This window comes from Miniopterus natalensis, chromosome 7, assembly GCF_054644295.1.
Source record: "Miniopterus natalensis isolate mMinNat1 chromosome 7, mMinNat1.hap1, whole genome shotgun sequence".
NCBI classification, from domain to species: domain Eukaryota; kingdom Metazoa; phylum Chordata; class Mammalia; order Chiroptera; family Miniopteridae; genus Miniopterus; species Miniopterus natalensis.
In genome coordinates this window covers 40,885,591-40,912,639 of record NC_142087.1, presented here as the reverse complement: position 1 = coordinate 40,912,639, position 27,049 = coordinate 40,885,591, and the positions used below count along the sequence as shown (strand labels likewise).

Sequence of the window (27,049 nt, the reverse complement as noted above, 5' to 3'; positions counted from 1 at the left end):
CAATTTCTCCATATTCTGGAAAAAGAAGAAATGAGAACAAAAAAGAACTACAGACAGAACAGGAACTATTTTGGATTTGCAGAACCCAAGTATACACAAGAGAAAGCAAATCTCAGACATTTCTTGAAAGAGATAAGCCCTATTAGTCAACAGAATAAGGGGAAAGGACCATAAAGTGCACAAGAGACAGAACATGGAAAGATTCTGACTTTATAACAGAATTATGCACATTACTAAAATATTAATGGTCTGTACCTCCCAACCTCAAGGCAACATGTTCACTATTGTCCATATTATAAGGAATGTTAAAAAGTAATATGGGATGCTAACTGAAGACAATTGGTATGTAATAATCTTTCTTTTTAAATGTGCTACTATATGACAGCTTTCATTTTGATTGCTCTGAACTTCCTGAGTCCCTTCCCCATGTTACCTAAGATTGCGAGGTACATCATGTACATACATATAATGACTTTATTACTGGTTTAATTCTGTTGGTTACTTTGCAAGCAGAGATGAAACATGATTAAGCAACCACATGTATCTTTGCAGGAATTTTAGAGGAGTTTATGAAGAGCATGTTAATGTGCTGTTAGTGAAAACAAGCCAGGCCCTATTGCAGATGAAATGGCTTTTAGATACAAGATGATCTTTCTGTTATGGGTGATATACCACTTCATGGAATTGGATGGCCCTTCCCATTCCCGTGATGAGCACGAAGTTAGAATGGAGTTTCACCCAATGAGAAATGTCTGAGGAAACTTGGACTTGTGAAGATGAAAAGGCTACAGATGCACAGAATCTGGATAAGTGATGAAGATCTGTAACATGACAGCTATGGAAGGTTAGATATCACCTGGAGTCAAAGAAAATGATCACTTGAGGATGGAATCTTGAAGCAATATTAGAAGCTTTCAACAATTTCTGGAGAGGGTGGTATCTGCCTTTATAACTTAGAAAAATTCCTTTTTTCCTTACAAAGTTATACATAAGGAACTTACCAATAGCAGCTTTTACTTCAATTGCTTCTGAATCTTGTGAATATTCACTAAGTCCAGCTGCGTTAACTGCTCTGACTCGGAAAATATAACTTTGACCAGTTGCCAATCCATGGCATGTAAATCTGAAAGGAAAGACATTTTTTAAAAACTTTCCTAGGAGGAAAATTAGTGAAGATGATTGCTACCTTAATGAATGATCTGGCTTTATGAAAACAATTCATTGTTTAAAAGGAAGAGAAGGATGTGGAGCGATGCTGGTAACACATGTTTTAGACAAGAAGGCAGTTAAGGCAATTTTCTAAACTCACTCTGTCAAACAATGAGGAGTCCTGGTAGTCCCCTGAATAAGTACCTTAACCTTTCTGAGCCTCTGTGCTCACCAGTAAAATGGGGATAATTATGCCTACATAATAATTTTTGTGTAAAGATTGTCCATAAAGTATTTAAAGTATCTATTACAGGGCCTGCATACAGGAGGTATTTAATAAATAATAGATGGTATTAATAGCATTATTAATGGCTATTTCAGGTATATAGTTATAGTCACAAGCATAAACTCCCCCTTGTCACAGAGGTCTAGTCCCTGCCTTCCTGCATGCCTGGGAAGGCACAGTTGCTTGAGAAACTACACTTGAATTTGAAAGTAAGGTGAAAAATTGACTCCAGAATTACCACTTAGATATAAAGATACAATAACAAGGTGTGAATTCATGGGCAGTTTCACACAAAACAATCTCACTGTGTAATAGCTATTATGGTTATAAAAAGCTGTTGCATGAATCACTGTAACATTTTAATCCATTCTAGGGGCGGTAACTAGAGGAAATAAAAGATCTGCTAATGACTCTATTACTATTAGCATGTTGAAATGTTGAATAAAAGCAGCCATGATTTAAACCAATCCTAAATTTAGGCCAACCCTTAGGTCAGCTCAGTTCAGCAGATATTTATTGAGCACTTGGTGTTCCAGATACTAAGCCAGGTATTGTGGATACATTGAAGAATAAACTATGGTGCCCGTCCTTGAGGAGCTCCCATCTCTTTCTGGGAAGGCAGACTTTGCCTGTTCTCCATGAATGTTTCTAAATAGTCCCAGGAAAATGCTGGGAACTCACAGTAAAAGTGAAATGAGCAAACAAGCTAAATGAATCTCTTGTAAAACACAGTGCCTTCTCCCATTAATTGGTCTGCCTCTATTCTCTCAAGTTTTATAAAAGAACCAACTTATCTTATGGGGTGGGGGTGTCCTTGGATTTAGAAGTGGTCAAAGAAGGAGCTGCCTAACAAGCCTGTTTGACAATTTTGTGGGTAGAATTCTCCTCTCAGATTGGTCCTCAATCAAAGGGGGCCCAGATTTTGGGTGCAGGCCAGAATTCATCATCAGCTTGCAACAATGGTTGATAAAATATTTGAAAGCAAGGAAAAACAACCTTCCTCACATTAGAAACAAAGTGTTCGCAAAATATTCTGAGTGTCCTTGATTTGGTTATTTATGTCTCCTTAGCACTGAGTGTAACCATGTTGATTTTCAGAGTTTATTTAATGTTGGCACTTTTTTTCTGTTCATTACAAATGCCTGGGTAATTTATGTTAGCTAGAGCCTATTAGAGCCTTGAAATCTAGTATCACATTGGCTATTAAAGACCAGAACAGAGGGGTAAAAAAGGCAAATAGAGTAAAGGAAAGAACCAGAAAAGAGCTATAAAATGAACTCTTGTCATAGCTGGCATTTGTATTTCTAAGTGTTTAATATAACAAGTAAGCCTTTTCAAATGTATTACAGTAGACATGTTAAATTTTAAATTTATTTGGATATTTAAAGTACAATGTTTTGTTTTTTTAAAAAATATTCCTCATTGAAATTATAGGATAATAAAGAAAGAACTTGAAGAAGATACAAATAAGTGGAAGCATATACTGCATTCATGGACAGGAAGAGTTAGCATCATTAAAATGTCTATACTACCCAAAGAAATCTATAGATTCAACAGAATTCCTATTAAAATACCAATGGCATATCTCATGAATCTAGAACATATATTCCAAAAATTTATATAGAACCACAAAAAGCCCCCAAATAGCCTCAACAATCTTGAGAAAGAGAAACAAAGTTGGATATCAAACTATACTACAAAGCCATAGTAACCAAAACATTATAGAACTGGTATAAGAACAGGCATACAGATCAATGGAACAGAACAGAAAGCCAGAAATAAACCCACACTTTTATGGTCCATTAATATTTGACAAAGGAGGCAAAAACATACAATGGGGTAAAGACAGTCTATTCGATAAATGGTATTGGGAAAATTGGACAAATACATGCAAAAAAATGAAACTAAACCACCAGTTTACAACATACACAACAATAAACTCAAAATTAATTAAAGACTTAAATATAAGTTGCAAAACCATAAACGTCCTAGAGGGAAACATAAGCAGTAAAATCTCAGACATCTCTCATAGCAATATTTTTTTCTGATATGTCTCCCTAGGCAAGGGAAATAAAGGAAAAAAATAAACAAATGGGACTACATCAAACTAAAAAGCTTTTTCACAGCAAAAGAAACCATCAACAAAATGAAAAGGGATCCCTGCCTGGCTGGTGTGGCTCAGTAGATTGAGTGTCATCTCATGCAACAAGAGGTCATTGGTTAGATTCCCAGTCAGGGCACATGCCCTGGTTGCAGGCTCCATCTCCAGTAGGGAGGGTGCAGGAGGCAGCTCATTGATGTTTTTATCTCTCTCTCCCTCTCCTTTCCTCTCTCTCTAAAATATCAATACAAACATTTTTTTTTTTAAATGAAAAGGGATCCCATTGAATGGGAGAACATATTTGCTAATGATACATCTGAAAAGGTTAATATTCAGAATTTATAAAGAACCTATACAACTCGACACCAAGAAAACAAACAATCCAATTAAAAAATGGGCAAAGGATCTGAATAGACGCTTCTTCAAAGAGGACATACAGATGGCCAATAGACATATGAAAAGATGCTCAACATCACTAGTCATCAGAGATATGTAAATTAAATCCAAAATGTGCTATCACCTCATGCCTGTTAGAATGGCTACCATCAATAAATCAACAAACAACAAGTGTTGGCGAGGATGTGGAGAAAAGGGAACCCTTGTGCACTGTTGCTGGGAATGCAGGCTGGTAAAGCCACAGTGGAAAACAATATGGAATTTCCTCAAAAAATTAAAAATGGAACTGCTTTTCAACCCAGTGATTCCACTTCTGGGAATATATTAGAAGAAACCCAAAACACTAATTAGAAAGAATATATGCATCCATATGTTCATAGCAGCATTGTTTACAATAGCCAGCATTTGGAAGCAGCCCAAGTTCCATCAGTAGATGAATGAATAAAAAAGCAGTGGTACATTTACACAATGGAATATTACTAGGCCATAAAAAAGAAGGAAATCTTACCTTTTGTGACAGCATGGATAGACCTGGAGATTATTGCGCTAAGTGAAATAAGCCAGTCAGAGAAAGACAAATACCATATGATCTCATCTATATGTGGAATCTAATGAACAAAATAATTTAACAAATAGGATGGAGGCAAAGGCATAAATGCATAGAGCAGACTGGCTGCTGTTGGGGGCAGGGGCAGGGTAAGGGGGGCTGGGTGAAAAGGAGGTGAAGGGATTAAGCAGAAAAATTATATATATATAAAGAACATATAGACACAGACAACAGTATGGTGATAGCCGGAGGGGAACGGGGTGGGGATAGGTGAACAAGGGCAAAAGGGGAATAAATGAGCACAGAAAGAGACCTGACGGGCGATGGGCAAACAATGCAGTGTGCAGATGATGTTTTGCTGAATTGTACACTTGAAACTTGTATGATTCTGTTAACCAATGTCACCCCTAATAAACTCAATTTAAAAAACTATAAGGAAGTATTGAACTATAAAGAGAACCTCCCTCCATTGGATGTTTGTTCTGCTGTGTGGGTCCGTGGCTGTGTTTCCTCTCCACGGCCTCTGTGGCTCTAGTGCCAGCCGCCACCCCCAGCCCCTGACTACACACACACATACACAGGGTGCATTACCGTGGGCCCTTCACTGGGTTGTTGTTGCAGGGCTCCCACTTGCCAGAGCCAACAACACTAGACTCTATGTAGTAACCAACCAGCTCTTTAGCGTCTTTGGATTCCTCCCATGAAACTACCACTGATGTGTCTGTGTTTCTGCTGGGGATGATGTTGCCTGGGGCCTTGGGGATATCTGAGAAAAGAGAAAATGACGTTCAACTCAGGGTAATTTTTAAAAATCCATTCTTAACACATATACACAAACACACACACAAACTCTATACAAGTATCATATCAAACATATGGTTGCTTTGTTTTATGATAGATTGTTAAAACTAATAAATATATTAGCTTGGGAGAATAATGATAAACTAAATACCCAGGAACACACCAACCCACTTCAGGAAAAGCACATCAGCAACACTGTTGAATCTGCTGAAGAAGTTTACTTTCAAATTTGATAGTTCATAATGATAAAATTTTTAAAATGTATCAGTCAAGTATAGTCATCAACCAAATTTATAATATGAAAGAAAGATATCACCATTTTTACTTCTTATCTATATTCTAATGAAATTCTTGCTTTGGAATTTTCTCCTGAGTTGAAGTAAAATAAGTTTACGGTTGTTCAGCCCAACTCTGCACTTACCAAGTTTGTCCCCGACCACAGTCACTTCCGTTGCCTCTGAGGGCTCACCAACTCCCGCTGAGTTAGAACAGCGGACTCGGAAGCGGTAGGATTTCCCCTCAGTCAAGTCAAACAGAGCAAACCGGGGAGACTTCACTGGGAGCTCTGTGTTCACCCGCTGCCAGTTTTCTGTTTCCATGTCACACTGCAGCAGAAAGAAATGGGAACTCTAGGCAAGGGGTCTCATAGTGTCATTTATCTATTTCCTGTTATTCGAGTTCACAAGGTAACCTCCAAAGTCCTTGCAGTGCCTTTCATGATAATGTCATTTGTGTGGGAGGGTAGAGAAGGTAAATTCCCCCTAAACAGTTGGTCTGCTGCCCACTGAGGAATAAAATCCTCCCAGACTTTTAAGCCTTTAGTTTATGGCTTTCATTCCTTCTGACATATTCTTCCCAGGGGAGCACAGAAGCAATGATCAGTCATTTATACTTTCATAATAAAAATAATAGCTGCCTTTCACTGTGCTACGAACTTTAGTCACCATTGTGATTCTTCAGTCCTCTAAAATATGCTCTGAAACAGGTCTTACAGAAGTAGTATTGTGTGATTACCAAAGTTTTCCAGAGAAGACTTAGGCTTGGAGAGGTTTAAAAGCAGCAATGTGTAGCAGTTGGGTCTATATGAACCTGAGCCAGACTACTGGGTTCAAATCCTAGATCTGCCTCTTACTAACTGTGACCCTGGGCAAATGATCTACCCCAGGGATGCATCAGTTTCCTCATCTATAAAATGGGCATGATGAAAATAAAAGTACTTCCCTCTTAGGGTTACTATGAGAATTAAGTGGGTTGAAACGTGTCCATGCTTAGAACAGTGCCTGGTCCTAGGCAGCAGAGCAGTCCTGCTGGTAGAAACCAAGCTATCTGGTGACGCTTTCCTTGTCTCTGACATGACCAGGTTTTGATGGGGAAATGAGAGGAAGATCTCAAGACATAAGACACCTGAGGAAAAGACCACACTAGGATAGGGAGGCTGGGAGCCTAGAGACTGATTCATGCGATTCCCTGGTAATAAACCTCTCGATTTCAACCATTTCGGGGCTCATGGGCATGGTGTAGCTGATTGTAAGCCTGTGCCATGACAGGCAAGTGCTTTATGTGCATGCAAACCCCTGGTAAAAAGTTCCATGAAGAAGTGCAAACATGGTGATAACCAAAGTGGCAGTGCTGCTGTGGGCACGGACATCCTGGAGATGCAAACTTGCCACAGAACAAGAGCATGTGAATATTCCCCCTTTTTCTGTTGTTAATTCTCACCCGAGGATATTTTTTTCCATTGATTTTTACAGAGAGTGGAAGGGAGGGAGGGAGGGAGAAACATTGATGTGAAAGAGGCACATTGATTGATTGCCTCCAGCATGCACCCTGACTGGGGCCTGGGATGAACCTGAAACCCAGGTACATGCCCTTGACTGGGAATCTAACCTGAGACCCTTCAGTGCACAGGCCGACACTCTAACCACTGAGCCACACTGGCCAGGGCAATATTCCCCTTTGAAAGGTCAATGTATTAGAAGTGGTTCATCACAAATAATTTGAGAGTCAGCTCAGAATGGTTTGGCATGTGGATAGTTCTTCTGTGAATGTGCCCCAGGTCTCTGGACCTGTTCTTCTCCTTCAACACCTTAACATCCTTGACATTTTGAATTTGCCCCCTATGCCTGTACAAGCCTTTCTATTCAGTCTATACAGTAAGTCTTCACATAAGGTTGCTGATAGGTTCTTGGAAACTGCAACTTTAAGCGAAAGGATGTGTAATGAAACCAATTTTATCATAAGCTAACTGATATAAACAAGAGTTATGTTTCTGTGGCATATTTCTGTCATGAAAACCACCAAATTTCTAAAAAAAAAAAGACCCCAAACACTGAAATCTAATGTTAAACACTGAAATAAATGTGAGCTATACAGACATTTAAGAATGATTAATAAAAACAGTAAGATAATGATTTTCCAACCTGCTTAGTCCATTCAGGGCTGTGGGTGACCTGAGCCTGTTCTGGCAGCTCAAGACATAAGGCGGGAATGCATCCTGGACAGGACACCATTCCATCACAGGGCCACTCACGCACACCCACACTCACTCAAGACTGGGACACCTTAGACACACCAGTTCATCTCACATGAAACTCTGAGATGTGGGAGGAAACTGGAGTACCCAGAGAAAACCTACACAGACATGGGGAGAACAGGCAAACTCCACAGAGCCAGTTGCCCCAGGCCAGGAATCAGTTCTTCTGCTCCCTTAATGTTACAACGAAATGACATTGAGCGAAACTTATTCGAGGACCTGCTGTACTCAAAAATGTTCCTTTCTGTTCCGTGATAATAGGTGTGCTGATAGAAGAACACTTAAATTAATCACAGACTCATATGTGTTTAGGTGTAGGGAAGTTACAGACTTCCAAGGAGAAATTAGTTTATGTGACCAGAGGGAATGTTCAGCAGAAGCGAAAGTTGACTCATCTGAACAAAATGCCTCAGTACTAGGTTGTTACTATGTCATTACTGCAGGAAAGGTGGTAATTACTGTCATAGTGCTTATTCAGAACTCTCTTCCTGTGGAGCATTTCAAAAAGATTTAGTGACGGTGTGTATTAAACATAACAGGAAGTGAACATTTATTATTCTATTCTTGCCCTCCATTTAAAAAAAAAGAAAAAAGAAAAGTTTAATTGAGGATAATACTCAAGTTATAGTTTATTTGAAGCTAATATCTAAAATATATATAAAAATCAATAAAATCTTGATATTATTTTGGTAAAATCAGACTGTCTTGGAAGATACACATATTGCATGTTGAAGACATGATCCATTGATAACAACCTGCCAGGGATAAGAAGGAAGGGAGGCATCCTCCTCAAAGGCACGAGCTAAAATGTCCTTATCAAAGACCCTAGCATTTTAAACTCCAGTAGAGTTTTCTCAAGAGCCACTGATTTGAAATAATTAAAAGACCACAAAGATGGCTGCATATCACTTTTATGTTTTTACCTAATTTGCATATAGCTACATACCTATGTCTATTCTCTTATAATAATAGTCAGGAAAGGCTACCTAATTGGAGTTCTGAAATTGAATGATCAGAATAGCATTAAGATAAAAGAGAGGGACTTTTTGCAAAAAAAAAAGAGACCTCTTATGCCCGGCCAGGCGTGGCTCAGCTGTTAAGTGTTGCCCTAGGATCCAGGAGATTGCAGTTAGATTCCTGATCAGGGCACATGCCCGGGTTGCAGGCTCGATCCCAGTCGGGGGCTTGCAGGAGGCAGCTGATCAGTAATGACTTTCTCATTCATTGATGTTTCTCTCTCTCTCTCTCCCTCTCCCTTCCTCTCTCTGAAATCAATAAAGATAAATTAAAAAAAAAAAAAAGAGAGAGAGACCTTTTCTATGATAGAGCTCCATACTATTCTTGGAAAAATAAAGACCTTTTCTATGATTTTTGCCATAAAAGTAAATTATAAAGTAATACCTTATCAAGCTATTGAACAATTTTATAAAATTTTCTCTCAAAGACAAATACTGTATGATCTCACCCACATGTGGAATCTAAAAACAAGCAAACAAACAAAAAACTCCCAAACAACCCCCCCAAAAAACTGAACTGAATGATACAGAGAACAGATTGGTGGTTGCCAGAGGCTAGGTGGGAGTGAGTGGAGGGCTGAGCAAAATGGGTGAAGAGGGTTAAAAGATACAAATTTCAAGTTATAAAATAAGTAAGTCAGGTAACATACAACATGGTGACTGTTGTTAATAATACTGCATTGTAAAGAATAAATAAAATATACAAAAAGTATAAACACTCGTTTCATTGATTGTTCAAAAAAATGGTGCAGAGCTGCCAATAAAAATGTAGATATTCTTATATATAAACTAAACTAAACTTATTTTTGTTTAATTTTTTTAAATTATATCCTAATCAGAACTTTTCTAACAAATGGATTTTGAACCTTATTTTTAATTAATTTATTCTATTTATTTATTTATTTATTTATTTTTATTGAATAAATTTGACTTATTACATTGTGTAAATTTAAGGTGTACAGCATGTTACTTTGATACATTTGTATACTGTAATATCATTGCCCATGTAGCAACATTTATCACATTGCATGATTATGGTACAATATTTTTGTCTATGTTCGTTATCCTGTACATTAGATCCCTAAGGCTTACTCACTATTAGTTACAAGTTTGTACCCCTAAACACCATCACTCTTCTTCCCACTTCCCGTCACCTGGTAACCACCATATTACTCTCTGTTTTGAACAGTTTGCTTTTTTAGAGTCTGCATGGAAGTGATATCATGCAGTACTTGTCTTTCTCTGTCCAACCTCCCTCCCTCAGCATAATGTGCTCAAGGCCCACCCATGTTGTTGCAAATGAGAGAATGTCTTCCTTTCTCATGGCTGAGTGATATTCCATTGTGTACATGTACTACCACATCATTTTTATCCATTTATCCATCGATGGGCATTTCGGTTGTTTCCATGTCGTGGCTATCGTAAATAATGCTGTGATAAACATGGAAGTGCATATATCTCATCAAAATCCTGTTTTGCTTTGTTTCATTTTTTTCATCTCCCTCTTCAGGACACAATGCAAATTTAATCTTTGCTTTTAAAGAAATCTTCAGAAAGTGGCATGAGGTAATAATGTTAATCCCAGAGCTTACCTTTTCCACAAAGTACAGAATGCCCTCATGGCCACGCTCGCCAGGGGGTTTCCAGCTTAGCACCACATAACTCTGGGTGGCCTCAGTGACAGAGAGGTCTGTGGGAGGTCCAGGAACAATACCCTCTGAAAAACAACAAGGAAAAGTTTTAGGAAGAATTTTAGAGACAAGGTACTTCTTTATACTGCGGAGCAATAACAAACTCTTCCTCCAGTAACAGAGAAACATCCGTGACTATAATGGGCATAGCCTTTAAATCACTGAATGAAAAACTCTCAACCCAGAATCCTATACACAGTGAAGATATATTTTTAAAATGAACTAGAGACTGAAACAAAGAAAAAATAAAATAATTCATAACCATCAGGCTGGCACTACAAAAAAATATTAAAAGAAATGTCTTAAGTGGAAAGAAAGTCATATCAGGTGGAAATTCAGATCTACACAAAGAAGTGAGCAACAGATAGTAAGAATGTAAGTGAATATTGAAAACTTTTTTCTTACTTTTTAAATCTTTTTGAAAGATAAGTTATTATTTGGTCAAAAATAATAACATTGTATTGTATGGTTTAAAATAGATACACACTCATAGTACTCAGCAAGAGGAAGACAAACAACCCAATTAAGAAACAGGCAAAGGACTTGAATAGACACTTCTCCAAAGAGGACATACGGTTGGCCAAGAGACACATGAGAAAATGCTCGACGTCGCTAATCATCAGAGAGATGCAAATTAAAATCACAATGAGGTATCACTTCACACCTGCCAGAATGGCTCCATCAACAAATCAACAAATGACATGTGCTGGTGAGGGTGTGCAGAAAGGGGAACCCTAGTGCACTGCTGGGGTTAATGCAGACTGGGGCAGCCACTGTGGAAAATAGTATGGAGGTTCCTCAAAAAATTAGAAATGGAGCTGCCTTTTGACTCAGAGATTTCACTCATAGGAATATATCCTAAGAATCCTGAAACATTAATCAGAAAGAATATATGCACCCCGATGTTCATAGCAGCACAATTTACAATAGCCAGGATCTGGAAACAGCCCAAGTGCCCATCAGTAGATGAGTGGATAAAAAAGCTGTGGGACATTTACATCATGGAATACTACGTAGCTGTAAAGAAGAAGAATCTCGTACCCTTTGGGACAGTATGGATGGACCTGGAGAATATTATGCTAAGTGAAATAAGCCAGGCAGTGAAAGACAAACATCACATGATCTCGTTTATACGTGGAATCTAAAGAACTTAATAAACTAATGAACAGAATAGATTCAATGACATGGAAGCATAGATGAGACTGACAAATGTCAGAGGGATGGAGGAGGGCAGGTGGGTGGAGGGGGAGAGAGTAGCCAAAGAATTTATATGCATATATGCACAACCCAAGGACATGGACAATGGTGGGGAGAGGGACTGGGGAGGGGGATGGGACAGGGTGGAACGGGTCACTGGAGAGAAAAAGGGACATCTGTAATATTTTAAATAAAATAAAAATTAAAAATTAAATAAAATAGATACACAAATAAAATGTATGCTAACAAATAGCACCATGGCTCAGAGGGAAAATGAAATAATACTATTTTGAGTTCTTACACTACATGTAAAGTAGTATCATATTACTTGAAGAGAGGTTGTGATACAATGTATAGTATAAATTCCAAACTACTATAAAGCAAAACAAAGAATTGTGGCTAATAAGATAACATAAAATAGAATAATAAGAAATACTTATTCCAAAAGAAAGTAGAAAAAAAGGAAAAAAGAAACAAACAGATGGAATAGACAGAAAATAGTAAGATGGTAACTATAAATACAATCATGTCATTAATCACACAAAATGTAAATGGTTCAAACACCCCAATTAAAAGGCAAAGATGAACAGATTGCATAAAAAAGCAAGATCTAACTATATGCTGCCTACAAGAAACATGATTTAAATATAAACACACACATAGGTTAAAAGTAAAAGAATGAAAATCATATGCCATGTTAAAACTAAACAAAAGAAATCTGGAAAGGTTACATTAATACCAGACAAAGTAGATTTCCAAGAAAAAAACATTACAATGGATAACAGGACTCACTTCATAATGATAAATGGCCACTTCATATGAGAATATAACCATAAAAATGTTTATGCATCTAATAACAGAGCATCAAAACACATGAAGCAAAACCTTGTAGAACTACACGAAGAAACTGATGAATAATCATTTAGTCAGAGATTTCATCACTATCAATAATTAACAGAACAAGTAGGTAGAAAATCATTAAAGATATAAAAGAATCAACTGAAATCCCAGCAGGTTTTTGTAGACATTTATAAGCTGGTTTTAAATTGTACATGAAAATGCAAATACTTAGAATCGCCAAAATAACTTTGGGGGGGGAGATTAGAGGATTTATACTATCTGATTTCAAAACTATGAAACTTAAAAAAAATAAACACAATGCTTATACATGCTACATAAAAGAGAAAATAAAATTTACCAATAGACATTGCAGAAATAGATCAATAAACATGCAATCAATTCCCACATTATTAGGGAAGTGCAAGTTAAAACCACTATGCACCCACTATGAAATACCATTGTAGTATAAAACACCACTATACAACACTAGAATGTCTAAAGTTAAAAAGACTGACCATGCCAAGTACTGGTGACAATCTGTAGCAACTGGGGAACTCCCATAGAAAGACTACAAATGGGAACGTAAAGTGGAACAATCATTTTGGAAAACAATTGGCAGTTTCTTTAAAAATTAAACATAAACCTACCATATGACCTATCCATTCAACTCATAGGTATTTATCCAAGAGAAATAAAAGCATATGTCCACACAAGCACTTCACAAGGATTTTCATAGAAACTTTCAATGGTGAGTGGATAAATTGAAATGAATTGATGCAAACATCAAGATGGATAAAACTCAAAATAATTATGCTGAGTAAAGGAAAACAGACAAAAATGAGTATGATTCCATTTATCTCAAATTGTGGACAATACAAACTACAGTGACAGAAAGCAGATCAGTGATGGTCCGGAGATGGGGAAGGGATGGGAGGGAGGTATTACAAAGGGATATGAGGACATTTTAGGGGTGATGGACATGTTCATTATTTTGATCATGGTGATGGTTTCAGAGGTGAACACACCTGTAATAATTATCAAATTGTACTTTTTACAGACATGCAGTATATTGTGTGTCAATATTGTGATTATAAAAGAGGGTCACTTTTTTAGGAAAAGTGATTCTCTGACAATGTAAGTTACTTTATAATCTCCAAATATTTCAGCATGTTCTTTCCAAAACATCTTAATATACACTGTACCATTCACTACAAAAGCTAACCAGCATAGCAAAACTCTGGCCATAGTATCTGAGGAAAACGTAGCTTTTACCTCTAGGTTCCTCTTCAGTGACAATGATCTGTCCGGTCCAGGGTGCTGAAGGGCGACCTGAACAAAGATAAATATAAAAATCACAAACATTCACAAATGCAGTTTCAACTGCACTGATAAACTGATAAACTGGCCAAATTAGTAACAAATGGGTTTGTTACTAGTGGACTTATGTATTTTGCTAAAGAATCTCACTGAGACTATACATGGTATTGTGTCCTTGAAGAATTCACCATCCGCTGGAGCCTAGAACCTGCCTGAACTGAGTAGACATTTCTAGAATTGTACTTACACAAGTGAGGTAAATAACCTGTGTTCATTTACTGCTCCATATGGATCTCCTGAAATATGTAGGCTCCCTTGTGTCTTCTTAAGAGATTACACATGTTTGGGAGAAACTTTTCTGAAACAATTGTAAGCCCAGTAGTTATTAGTCATAATGAAGATGAGGGAGGAAAGGGGCCCTGATGCTGAAGTAAAGCTCAAGGAAAGCAATTTCTTTCCATTGCATTTGAAAAGTGTTATCTACAAAGGAAACCAGCTTAGATCCTGATTAGGGAAAGCGGATGGGACAGGCAATATAAACTTAAAAAGAAGATTCCTATCTGTGATCCCAAAGACACCAGAAAGAGAAACTGATTCAACTCCTGCTTTAATCAAGGGACTTTTTACCACACTGTGAAAAAACAGAAAGATAAACAATATGACTTATTTTTCAGTTCATACAAATCTTATTTTCATTGGAATTTATAAAAGAAGAGTAAGTGAATGTATGAGATGGAATTAGAAAGAGAGATGGAAGTTGGATGTTAGGTGAAAAGTGGTTGGAGAGCTATCAAGTAGCATGATTAGAAAAACTCTCCAGAGAAAAAGTAGCATTATTTTACTTAAATTTTTATGATACCATTACATGTATACTTAAGGTAAAGAAACAACACTGCAAATTTGGCATAGACCAGTAGTATTCTTCTAGGGTGAGTTTGCTCCTAGGGACATTTGGTAATGTCTAGAGACAATCTTGATTGTCACAAGGGGGGTGAGGAGAAGGGGTGCTATTGGCCTCAAGTAAGTAGAGGCCAGGGATGCTGCTAACATCTTGTAATGCACAGGATACCCCCCATAACATAGAATTATCTGGCATAAAATGTCAACAGAGCCGAGGTTGAGAAATCTGGTATAGCATGAAATGTTAATTTCCAACAATTCTTTCAATGTCATTTTATGGTCTTTTTTATTGAGGGTGCCATATGGGTTCCCATGAAACAATTGCAGAGTGTAATTCATGTACCATGGTTTTGATATTGATACTTGGAGGCCAAATATATGAAAAGATTATCTTTGACTGTCTATATGAAAAGTCAAGTATAGATCAGATATAATGTCATAAATGTGTTTTCCCTTTAATATAAAGGAAATATACTCACTGTACTGAGATATTAATACTGAGATATTAATACTCTAAATTCAAGCTTAAGAAACTTACCTTACAATTTTAAGAGGTGAACCAGAAAGAAAAGTATATTTGAAATGTGCTAATAAAATGAATAAAAATGCTCTCCAGGCTTCTTGGTTCTCATATTTCGTTTCAAACACAATCCCTGGAACTCAGTTTTAAAAAGCAAAGCTTTCTGAGTCAAATAAAAATAAGATAAGATAAAGCCCTTAGTGATAGATGAGTCAAAAAAAAAAATACTTTTTTGTTCTCAGTTTTTTCTCCCTAGGCTTTTCTGATCAATAAAGGATTTCTTATTCTCTTCTCCCTCTAGTGGAAGGGGGAGGAATAACTTTGCAATGAGATTACTAGTTACATAAAAAAAGGTTTAGGAAGATACTGGAAAATGAAAAATGCTTACTTTTAAGTCTCGCTTTTTCAGCTGGGTCCAGAGCAGCCGCAGGCTCAGAAACACGAGATGGTAGACCTATTCCAGTTTTATTCACAGCTCGAACTCGGAATATGTAAGAACGACCTTCTAACAATCCAGTGACTGGGAAACGGGCAAACTTCACGGGTGTATCATTGCATTGAGACCAGCTATCTGTGCCCACCTCACATCTAAGGGAAAGAGAGTGATCAATAAGAATATTAAAAGAAGTATGGCTAAATTAGTAGTTCCAAAGCTGGAAACCCACCCAATTGCTTCAGACTCTTCTACAAAATATCCAGCTCAAGCACAGTTCAATAGTTATTTAACTGCAGGTACATACTCAGTTCCACTCAATTGTAATGTGTCTTCTCTAACAAGAAAAAGCAGCTCAGCTCCTTCTTGAACACATATGTGTCCTTTGACCTCACTAAAAGCACGCACCTAGGGGCCTCATGTGCTAAGCAGAGGAGCTTTGGCAGGGTTGGGGCTGTGAAGCAGGCAGGTATATACAATCTCTACTGGATTGACTAAGGGGGATGATTGCCCAAACATCGGCTGGCTGATGTCTTCAGTTCCACCATTAGCAACTTCTTTAGGCATTTTCCTTAAAATATGGAACTGTTGTTAAGAAAGTTAGCACCTTAAAAGATACTTATCTGTACTGTAGTTTGGAGAGAGGTCACTTGATGGTCACTGCCTGCTGCGCAGGTGGGAGGGTGAGGAGGGTTCTGCAATATATTTGTTTCTTAACAGATGAGATTGATGAGAGGCAGTGAAATTCCCAGGCCTGGTAGGGGATTTAAGCCCTTGAAACCTCAGATTTCTAATTGGGTGCTTTTTTAGCAGCTGATGTTTGGGGATAGAGTGGCCACACCCCCCAGACAAAGATGTGAGTTTGTATCATGTTATAGCCTGATCAACAGGGCTTTAGTGGCTCAACGTGTGATTGAAGTATATAGCATTATGATTAAGTAACTCATCATTTTTTTCTGTGTAGAGTACCGGACTTTTAGTTTTTATCACTTCTCCAACAGAGCTCTATGTCCAAACTGTATAATTCCCAAATGATTCTCACGGAGGGTGGGGGTTGTCAATGGCAGTGCAAAGGTGGTTGGAGTGGGGGATTTATCATTATTTTCTTACCCTTCCTCTTTGAGATAAATATTTTCCTCAACTTTATGTAAAGTGTTATCAAATATGTCTTCAGCCTTTGCCTTCCATCCACTTTCCCCTAAATCTTCCTTTGTAGATCTATGGAGCTGCTATAAATGGGGTGTGGGAGGCTAGGCCAATTCTCCAAACTGCCCCTGCCTCCCTCTCTCTCTGTTGATGCTGTCATGGTGACCCAATGATCCTACAGAGCACTTCTGAACCCTCATGTGGGCAGAAAAAAGGTGGAGAGCAGCTGCTCTGGAGCTATCTACAGCATGGTGGACAGAAAGAACACAAACTTACAGCCAGGCTGCTCTTTGGGTTCTAGCTCTGCTGGAATTACACGATGTGACTTTGTGTTTCCTCATTAGCATGTGGCCTTGGGTCAGCCATTCATTTTCAAAGGGTGGCTATGGGTTAATGGTCAATATATGAGAAGTGTTTAGAACAGTGCCATTCACATGGCAAATGATTAATAAATATTAGTCATAATACAGTTATTTTTTATTTTGACTAAGGCAAGAGAAAAACAAAATGTACTAACTGACCCAGGTCTTTCACCAATCAAACTTTCAAAATCCCTTAGAAATTTGCCAAACACAATAAGGTGGAAATTGTAAGGATGAAAAAGAATCTATCTAAAACTTCACAGTTCATCATTACTAAAAGGTAAAATAATGTAGAAGCATTTAGTATGCAATTAAATAGTATATAATTTATTACAAATATTTCTCTGGATGGTATTGAGCCCAATAGACATATATTTACGTACTGCTACAAATGTTAGGTTTAATATACCTTGGTACAACTTCATTGTTCCCTAGTAGCCAAATTATCTGTTCCTAGTGGTTTCTACAACCAAATTTTATTATTCAAAACATGGAAAGAGAATTGGAACAACTATTTGAATAGAAACTAAGTCAGACAATAATTTATTTAGGCTGATAATACAAAATTTTTGTCTATGTTGTCTAAAGTCAGTGGATAATTAATGTGTAAGACCCAATTACCATAAGTCAAAGAGTTTCTCTCTAACTTTTGGAGAATCTAAACAGTAAGAACTTGTAGGTAGAACATAATTTAATACTATTGATATTTGTGATTTCTTTTTCTAACTTGAAATCACTTCCTGAGATGCAAATAAAATTTTGTTAGTATTCATAAAGTATTATTCTTTCTGTAATATTCCTAAATTGCTGACCTACCAGGAACATGGACATTAAATATATTGAATACCAGTTATTTCATTTCCCAAGTGGCCTCTATTAAGTCTATAAAGCCATAGTTTTCTTGCCAAATTAGTAACTTGTGCTGAATCAAATTCAAAGATTATTTTTGGAATTTAGGCATAATCTATCTACAGCTATATCTGTATCTGTCTATATCATCTCTACATATACACATATATGTATATACACACACATATACATACACATATATACATACACACACATGTATACATACATACATATGTATACACACACACACATATATATAATATATATATATGAAAGAGAAACACAGAGAAGGAGCGAGAGGAGACCAGAAAAGAAAATATTTCACATAGAAATGGTGGGAGAAATCAAGCATGCATCTCTATGGCCAAATCACTCTAATTAAGGTTGGAATAAGTACTAACTTATCAATAAAATATCCCAGAATAGGACTCCCTCCATCCACAGCTGGCTGTTTCCAAGAGACGGTGATATAGTCTTTGTTGGCATCTACGCATACCACATCCAATGGAGAGGCTGGGGCTCCTTCAATCTCTGCATCAGCATCTGTGGAAAAACAGACGGGTCCTCTTAGATGTGCTCTGCAGCCCTCAGGCTGGGTTCCTAGTGCACACATTGCTTACCACACCACCACAGTGGTTACGTCTTTGGCCCCAGTAGAGCAAGCTTCAGTCTTGTAATTTGCTTACATAACAATGTGTACTTTTCAGCATCAGTACAGAGAACATTATGTTAGAAAGGGCTCTGAAAAGGACCCATGACCTTGGCCTCATGGCCCTTGCCTGCCCAAATGTTCTAAAAGAAAATAAATATGTAGATGTCGAGGATTGCCATCAGAAAAGTCAAATGTAAGATGTGCCAGAAAGTCTGTTCTTAAGATATTTTATTGTGTAATGTTACTCAAAAACTATGAATGGCTCCAAAAGGGGACAAATAACACCCTCTGTCACCTTCTGGATGCATAAGAGAATAAGAACCATGAAGCTTTGCCCATTCCTATGTTGGGCACTACCATTTTGGAAGAGAAAAGAAAACATGTGTTTTAATCAAATGTTTGTTCCCAAACTGAAGATACTTGTGAAAGAAAGTCTGATGCAATACCCACATCTGAGCTTGGTTTAAGAAAGGTTAGTAAAACTCCAAGATTATACAAGAAAGTGAGGACAGTGACTATTTATGAAATGGGATCCTCTGACAGGGGTCCCCTCAACCGTGTGTCTTCAGGCACAGCTAAATTGGTGAATCAGGGATTTTTTTTCCGATTTTGTTAGTATTCATTCTTTACATAGTATTCTTAAATTACTGACATACTAGGAATCTGGACATTAAATATATTGAATATCTTTTATTTTTATTTTTTATTTTTTTATTTTTGATGTATACTTTTTAAAAAATTTATCTTTATTGTTGAAAGTATTATAGATATTCCCTTTTTTACCCTATTGACCCCTCTTCTCCTCACTCCCTTACCCTCCCCAGGCCTTCACCCCACTATTGTCTGTGTCCATGGGTTATGCATATATACATATAAGTTCTTTGGTTGATCCCTTCCCTCCCCTCCATGCACCCCAGCCCCGCCTCCCCTCTGAGATTCCTCAGTCTGCTGCATGCCTCCATGTCTCTGGTTCTATTTTGCTTGTCAGTTTATTTTGTTCATTAGATTCCACATATAAGTGAGATCATGTAATACTTGTCTTTCTCTGACTGGCTTATTTGCTTAGCATAATACTCTCCAGGTCCTTCCATGCTGTCTCATAGGGTAACAGATTTTTCTTTTTCACCTTTTAAATGAGAACAATTAACACAGGAGGCAGAATCCCTGAGAGAAGGAGTTCACATTTGCCAATTTCTTCTGACATCTGGTCAACCCTTTCATAACCCTTTCTCATGAGTTAGAGAGGAGGCTGAGACATGTAGGAGCCACCTACTCAAGGGAAACACTCTTGATGACTGAATAAACACTCTCTTTTTCTATCAGCTACACTTATGTAAGTCTTATGAGTTACTAAAACATTTGATAACGCGGCAGAAATATTTGTCTACTTCTGAATTTAACAGGTTCCCATTACTTGTGAATAGCTCGAGTCACTTAGGTTTTGAACATTCTGTTTCTTGCCTCATGAAACCCGCAGGAAAGTGTCTCTGGGTAAATGTCTCCTGCATGAGTGCTATAGGAGAACATAACTAACCGGTGCCTAAAACCTAATGCAGAATGCCTCCATGACACACAACAGGGAGCGAGCATTTGGGTAGGGAGAAACTTCTTTTCTTTCAGGCTTTGAGAGCACTGGGTGAGGGAGAGGGCCTGGGGATGGTGAATGTAGAGCAGAGCAGGAATGGAGGTAGGGACACTAAGGTTAACAGGCCCCAGGTACTGCTGGAAAGCCACTCAACTGTGAGGGGGACAGCTGGCAACCTCTAGCCATTTCCTTTTCTTAAAGGCCCATCATGTAACAACCAGCAACCCTTGAATTGATAGAGTGGAATTTAGTTCACTGAACATCCATTGTATTTAACAGCCGGCATTTAGAGAGCCATTTTTCAGCATTTTTATAAAATTGCTTATAATATGCCATTTGTGGGGTGGGGCTTGACAGTCTTTCAAAAACAGCTCTGTTTAGCAGCTGCTGGGAGCCACATCCAAATACTGTGTTATGTTCCTTCACACTTGTGCTCTTGGCTCCTAGCACCTGCTGTGGACTGTCTGGCTCACAGCACCCAGTCAGTCAATGTCAGTCCTTTCCTTAGCCTCTGCCCTTCCTTCTCCCAACCCTCCAAATAGCCAAATTTTTTGTAGGTTTGATTAATTAGGTCAAAGACTATCCTGCTACTCTTTATATTTTGATATCTGACACAGGCTATTAATAACTTTTTTCAAAATGTAAGTAATTCTAATGTTTATATTATAAAAGTACTGCATGCTTGTAAAATATGTGATAATAAAAAAATACATGAAAATCTCTTAAATTCCATAACTCAAAGATTACTACTACTAACATATTGGCCTACATTTTTCTAGATTTTTCTCTATATCTATAACTCAAAAGTGATTATTTTTGAAATAAAACAGAATGGGACTATATAACTTCATGCAAACTGATTTTTCTTGATATATTTCCATATCCATAAATATAAGTATACATCATTAGTTTTTATTGTTTATATGGAGCCATACTTTATTTTACAATTCCCATTGGTGGGTATCTAGATTTCTTCCAGTTTTTCCCAATACAAACTTTTTTTCAACTTTGTCCACTCAAGTTCCTAGAACTAGAATTATTGAAAATGTGCCTGCAATGCACAGTGGAAAAGCACCCTGAGAAAAGGTGAGCAGATTTCCACTCACCACAGTAGGAATGCTGGTCCCTCCATTCCTTTATCCCAGTGGATTTTAAAAATCTTTTCATTCTTTTCAATATGATAAACACATTATATCATTTTAATTACTTTGATTACTAGTGAAAACTCTTGCATATATTTATTTGCTACTTGTATTCTTTTCTCATGACATTTCTCTTCCATACTTTATCATGTTGTCGTCTCTCCCCTCCACCCTCTCTCTGTGGGGGAGGGCGGGGAAAGGACACGGGGGTGGGCAAAAGTGGGTTTATAGTTCTTCATGTGGAAAATAACACCATGCTTAATAAAGAATAATACAAGAATAAACTCTGTTTTGTGTACTCACAACTATAAATCTCCTTTTGCCTCCCCAGCATATAAAAGTTTGGAAGACTATGTAATAAAATGATAACATTGGATATCTCTGGAAGGTAAACCAATCAATGGCTTTTCTTTTTCTTTGTTGCTTAATTATGTTATCTATTTTTTTCCCACAAAGAACACATATTATCTATGGAATAAAATCCTATCCAAATGAGTATAGCTTTGAAATGTCTTTGTGCAGACATGGTGCTTTATATACTGATCATTATGGTTCAGAAGCTATTTTTTAAGCAGCAAAAATACCAGAGCTCTAAAAAATGCATTGAAATGGCCTCATGCAGCTTAATGGACACAAAGTTTTAAAAAACACGTAAAAGGTCATTTAAAACATTGCCAGTTTCTTAAAGAGTTAAATATAATTTTAACACATGACCCAGCAGTTCCACTTATAGGTATCTACCCAAGAGAAATGAAAACCTAGATTCATGAGTATGAATGCAAATGTACATAGCGGCCTTATTCTTAATACCCAGAGTGGAAACAATCTATCAGCTGGCAAATGGATAGACGAAATGAGGCATGTGCGCACAGTGCAATACCAGTCAGCAGCAAAAAGGAACAAACCACTAGCATGATGAACCTCAACATATATGCTCCAGGAAAGAAGACAGATGTAAAAGATCACATATTATACCAGAAATGTCCAGAAAAGACCAATCTATAGAGACAAAGCAGGTTAGTGCTTGCCTAGGGGCCAGACTGGGGACAAGTGGGGAATGGGTATAAGAAATCTCTTTGGTGTAATAGAAGTGTTCTAAAGCCTCTCCTCTGACTCCTGCAGTGGCCACACCTGGCCACCGTCACATAAAAAAACACAGAACACTGTCCTTGTAGCCTAGAGGTGTTAATGGTCTTCCAGATGTACTAGGACCTCATGTAGAAATAACATTCCCACTTGTACGTATCCAATCCATTCAAGATGCTCCTGAGAAAAGGAGACTCCTAAAATCAATGATTGTAGTCTGTCTTAAGAATTAAGTTGTAGCACTTTGTTTCCTAGTTCATTAAAGCTAAAGCTATAAAAAGCTATGAAATGAAATAGTAAGTTCCCAAATAACACACCATCCTTTTGTTGCAGCTTCCATAAACTAAGGCGGCTTTTCATAACGGAGCTAACATCTCTGCTCTAACAACTACGGAGAACTGACTGCACTGTTGGCTCGTTACAAGTGAAGAAAGTACTGCCATTAGTGACAGTCACACAGTTTGGAAACTAATTACCTTAGGGCTAACTTTTTTACATCAGGTCTGGAAGTTAATATACCTATGCCATGTAATCTGGAAGAATTTTCAAGTGTCTCTTTTATCATTACAAAAAAAAACATGTTTGGATAGATTGATTTGGCCTCAGTGTTTTAAATATTCTTGGGTGGTCTGCTTTCTGCTAGGTCTTACCTCGAACAAAGACGTAAGCACTATATTGTTCATAATATTCTCCCATTCGCACACGGATTGTGTAGAGGCCTTCATCTTCTTTATTGAGATGAGAAAATGTCAGTGTTGCCCGATCTCCGCTCCAGTGCGTTTGTACCCATTTTGATGAAGAAACAGGTGCTCCTGGGGAGGGAAGTCAGCAAATTAACTGATTTTTTAATCTATTGCACCCTTCCTCCTCTCTTCCCTCCATTCCTCTCCCCAACCCCCTCTCTTCCTCTTCTATAGTGAAAGCTCTTTGACTACTAGCGGAAGTCTCTAGGGCTTTGAGTCATCCTGCCACGTTTATATTGGTAAAAATACTAGGAAAGAAATGAGGGGACCAGTGCCAGATGCGTAACCTGCAGTGCAAAATGAAATTGCAAGGCCCCTTGTTAAAAAGGCAGAGAAATGTACATTGAAAAGTACTAATTATAAGGCTTTTTCCTCTAAAAATAGTTTATTACTTATAAAATGTAATAGGAATGATAGGAACTGCAAAAACATATTTTTGTGTCATAATCTTACATAAAATACTAATTTATTAATGTGATATCTTGATTGATAATAAATATGTCTGGCTTGCTTCTCTGAAAATTCAGTTATTAGGTTATCAAATTCATATTTTTAGCAACCTCATTTTAAGGGATGTAACTGAAAGCAACATCAATCATGCTTTGCAAATGCAAGATCTCAAAGGAGATTTGAAATTTTTTATTTTGAGGAAGATCTTTCTGCTGATGCAACTATTATTGCAGCTGTTAAGAGTGTTACATAGTTACAGTATTACATAGATTTATACTAAATAGTATTGTATAGTTAAGGTATTATAAAGTTAACATTGGGTTAACTTTCTGATAAACTATTTCAGAATATAAATTTTAGTACTCTAGAGCTGATTATTCTTGAAGAAATAATTTTTCTAAAAAAGATTTAACTCCCATACGAGTCAGTTTCATGTAAGTCTGAATTTAATTTTAAAGTAAATTTACATAATTGCATCTTAATGTTTTCTTTTGCATGTCCTGCAATTCGTGGAGGTCATCCAAGAAACTGAAAATGACTTCATGGCTTGCATATAATTCAAACACCTCTTGATGTATTTTATCACTATCTCTTCAATTAAGAGAAAAAAATAATTTTAAAATTATCTTCCTTGTTAATAATTGCTTCATTCAAAGTTTCATATAAAAAGAGTGCTCTTCTACATTGAATGTGACAATATTTAAACTTTTAAACTTAACTTCCATTTCTAAGCCTGTAGATAGTTGCTTTGCAATGTTGTGGCAGTTTGCATGACCAGAAATTCTAAATTGTTTGAAGAATCCTAACAACTACGTTATGTGCTTTATCGTAATGTCTATATACACTCATTTATCTTGTTTATTTTACTGACAAAGCTGACTGCCTGATTGCCGGCAGTTCCTGGAAGCACTCAGCCAGATGTTGACATCTGCAGGTCCCACAAAGATAAGTTCTGGGCATGGGCAGGCAAGCTGGCCTCCCCCTGCTGGTCCCCATGCTGCCCCCTCCTCCTCTAGGGAGATGTCTACCCTCAGTGCTGCTGCGGCCACGCTGGTTTCAACCTGAGCCCAGGTCCAGGCCCCAGCCATTCCCTTGGGACCCCATGGTTCCCTGGACTGCCCCCGGTGCCCCTGTGCATAACTGACATGCTCCATAGTCCCCTTGCTCTGTAAATGTTCATTTATTTTACCAAATAAAATTAACTTACAAGATGAGTGTATATCCAACTTACAAAAGCAAAAACATATTTTTTAATCCTCTCCATGTTACTTGGTGATAAATTATAATTTCCACAAATATGTTATTTATTGAAGTTCTGCTATTTTGATATATGAGTAAAACTTTTTTAACATCCAATAGGTTATACCCTCTAATGTTTAGATTCTGCCAGCTTTGATAAACAGATCTGCAGTCCTATGGATGTTCATGCTCTGGGGCCAACCCCAGTCTGTGACCTTCTGTGACAAAAACCTAAGTGAGAATTCATGATCAAGGCTCACCGTTTCTGAACCACTGGATCTCTGGCTGGAAATGCTTAATTTCAGGAGTGATAACTACGCGGCAGCCTAGACTTAGCGTCTCGCCCTCTCTCCCAAAAGACACATCAAACTTGTCATCAAAGTGGATATCAAACTTGGATGCATAACCATAAGGAGTCACGGCAACTGGGTACAACAAAAACAGATATCAGCAATTCATTTCTTCTCATGGAAGACACAAAAGCATTTTAATAAGCACAGGCAGAGAGCAGTCAGAACAAATGCAGATCAAATAATTTATCTGAGCAAAAATTAAGCCTTATGAGAGTAGTACATAGCACATTCATATGTCATTATGAGAAATGGAAATTCCGAGTATAAAAATTCTTGCTTCATTGGTCAGAAAAGCTTTTTATAATTAATAGAATTTAAAGGTCAGTTTTAATGCCTTATATAAAATGTAAATTAATACCGTATTTAGCTTAGACTTAAATAGTTAGCTGCAATACACTTATGTGCTTTTTAATTTTAGATTCTGAGTCCATTTTAAACTGTGTTGCTTGTAATCTTGGAACAAATAGCCGTATCATTTAGTCATAAAAATTGACTATTTTAGTACATTGCGTTAGTTTCTTTAATAATCTGAGTTAAAAAACCAAAAAACAAAACGCAAGAAATGTCAATAGAAAAAATGAAAAAGTTAAAAATATTGTTTTAAAAATATTTTTCTTAGATAGGTCCTATTTATAGATTGTGTAAATGCCTGCCTCACAAACTCTCTCAGGTTTTATTTTCTCTTTTCTCAAAGGAAAGGGGTTAAGAAAATAACTATTTATTTATGAGTTATTACATGCCAGGCATGCTACACTTGATGTGTCATCCAATCCTTGCAAAAACCCCATGGCACAGATATTCGTTTTTCCTCTCTTTCAGATGGGGATATAGAAGTTCACAAATATATAGCTAATGACAAGGTTTCAAAGGTATCACATTTGAAATTAAAATTCAAATCCGTAACTGCCCAACTCTAAAACTTAAGCCCTTTCTCTCATGTTTCATCTCTCTTCCTAAGATCTTTTAGTATTAATTTGAAAAGGCAAGATAGCATTTATTGAGTTCAATTTGTGCCAAATATTGTTGCAAGTGTTTAATACCTATTAACTCAAACCTCACAACAACCCTATCAGGCAAGTACCTGCATTTTATAGATGAGGAAACAGTAACATAGGGAGACTAAATAACTGCCCATCTTCACCCCACAGAGTCAGGATTTACACTGGCAGGATGTGTCTAGAATTTGTACTCTCAACCAATAAATGGTATTGCCTTGAATTTGTGTGTTGCCAGGCAACCACTAACCAACAGGGAAATAACTTATCTTTGAAGCATGTCTCATCTGCCCCACTTCTATATAATGTCCAACTGAAAGCAAAACAACTCGATCAGACCTTCCTCATTGGGAAGTGGGGCTGGTTCCAAAGGTGCCTTAGGGAGTAGAGACAAGGGTTACAAGGAGGCCTGAGGTTTAGGGGTTGGCAAATATGAGCTAAATCTAGACTGTCCCTGTTTTGTACCATTAAGAATGGTTTTAATTTTTTTTTATGGTTGAAAAAAATCAAAAGAATAGGACTTTGTGACATGTGAAAAGTGATAGAAAATTCAAATTCCAATGTTTATAAATAAGGTTTTATTGGAACACAGACATGTTCATTCATTTACCCGCTGTTTGTGACTGCTTTTGTTTTACAATGGCAAAGTTGAACAGTTATGACAGAGACTGTTGGGCCCACAAAACCTCAAGTATTTACAATCTAATCCTTTACAGAAAA

The 27,049-nt window shown here is 37.3% G+C and overlaps 1 protein-coding gene across 1 annotated transcript in view; it reads right to left on the bottom strand.

Moving 5' to 3' along the window:
• The window catches only part of MYOM1 (myomesin 1), a 108,018-nt gene that overhangs the window by 49,417 nt on the left and 31,552 nt on the right, over positions 1-27,049 (bottom strand). Inside the window, exons 9-17 of the mRNA XM_016211488.2 lie at positions 25,242-25,406; positions 23,200-23,361; positions 18,486-18,627; positions 15,683-15,882; positions 13,830-13,886; positions 10,422-10,546; positions 5,702-5,885; positions 5,071-5,245; positions 1,002-1,123 (exon numbers count right to left, since the gene is read on the bottom strand). Coding sequence (XP_016066974.2) covers positions 1,002-1,123; positions 5,071-5,245; positions 5,702-5,885; positions 10,422-10,546; positions 13,830-13,886; positions 15,683-15,882; positions 18,486-18,627; positions 23,200-23,361; positions 25,242-25,406 — 1,332 coding nt within the window. The remainder of the gene's footprint in view (positions 1-1,001; positions 1,124-5,070; positions 5,246-5,701; positions 5,886-10,421; positions 10,547-13,829; positions 13,887-15,682; positions 15,883-18,485; positions 18,628-23,199; positions 23,362-25,241; positions 25,407-27,049) is intronic.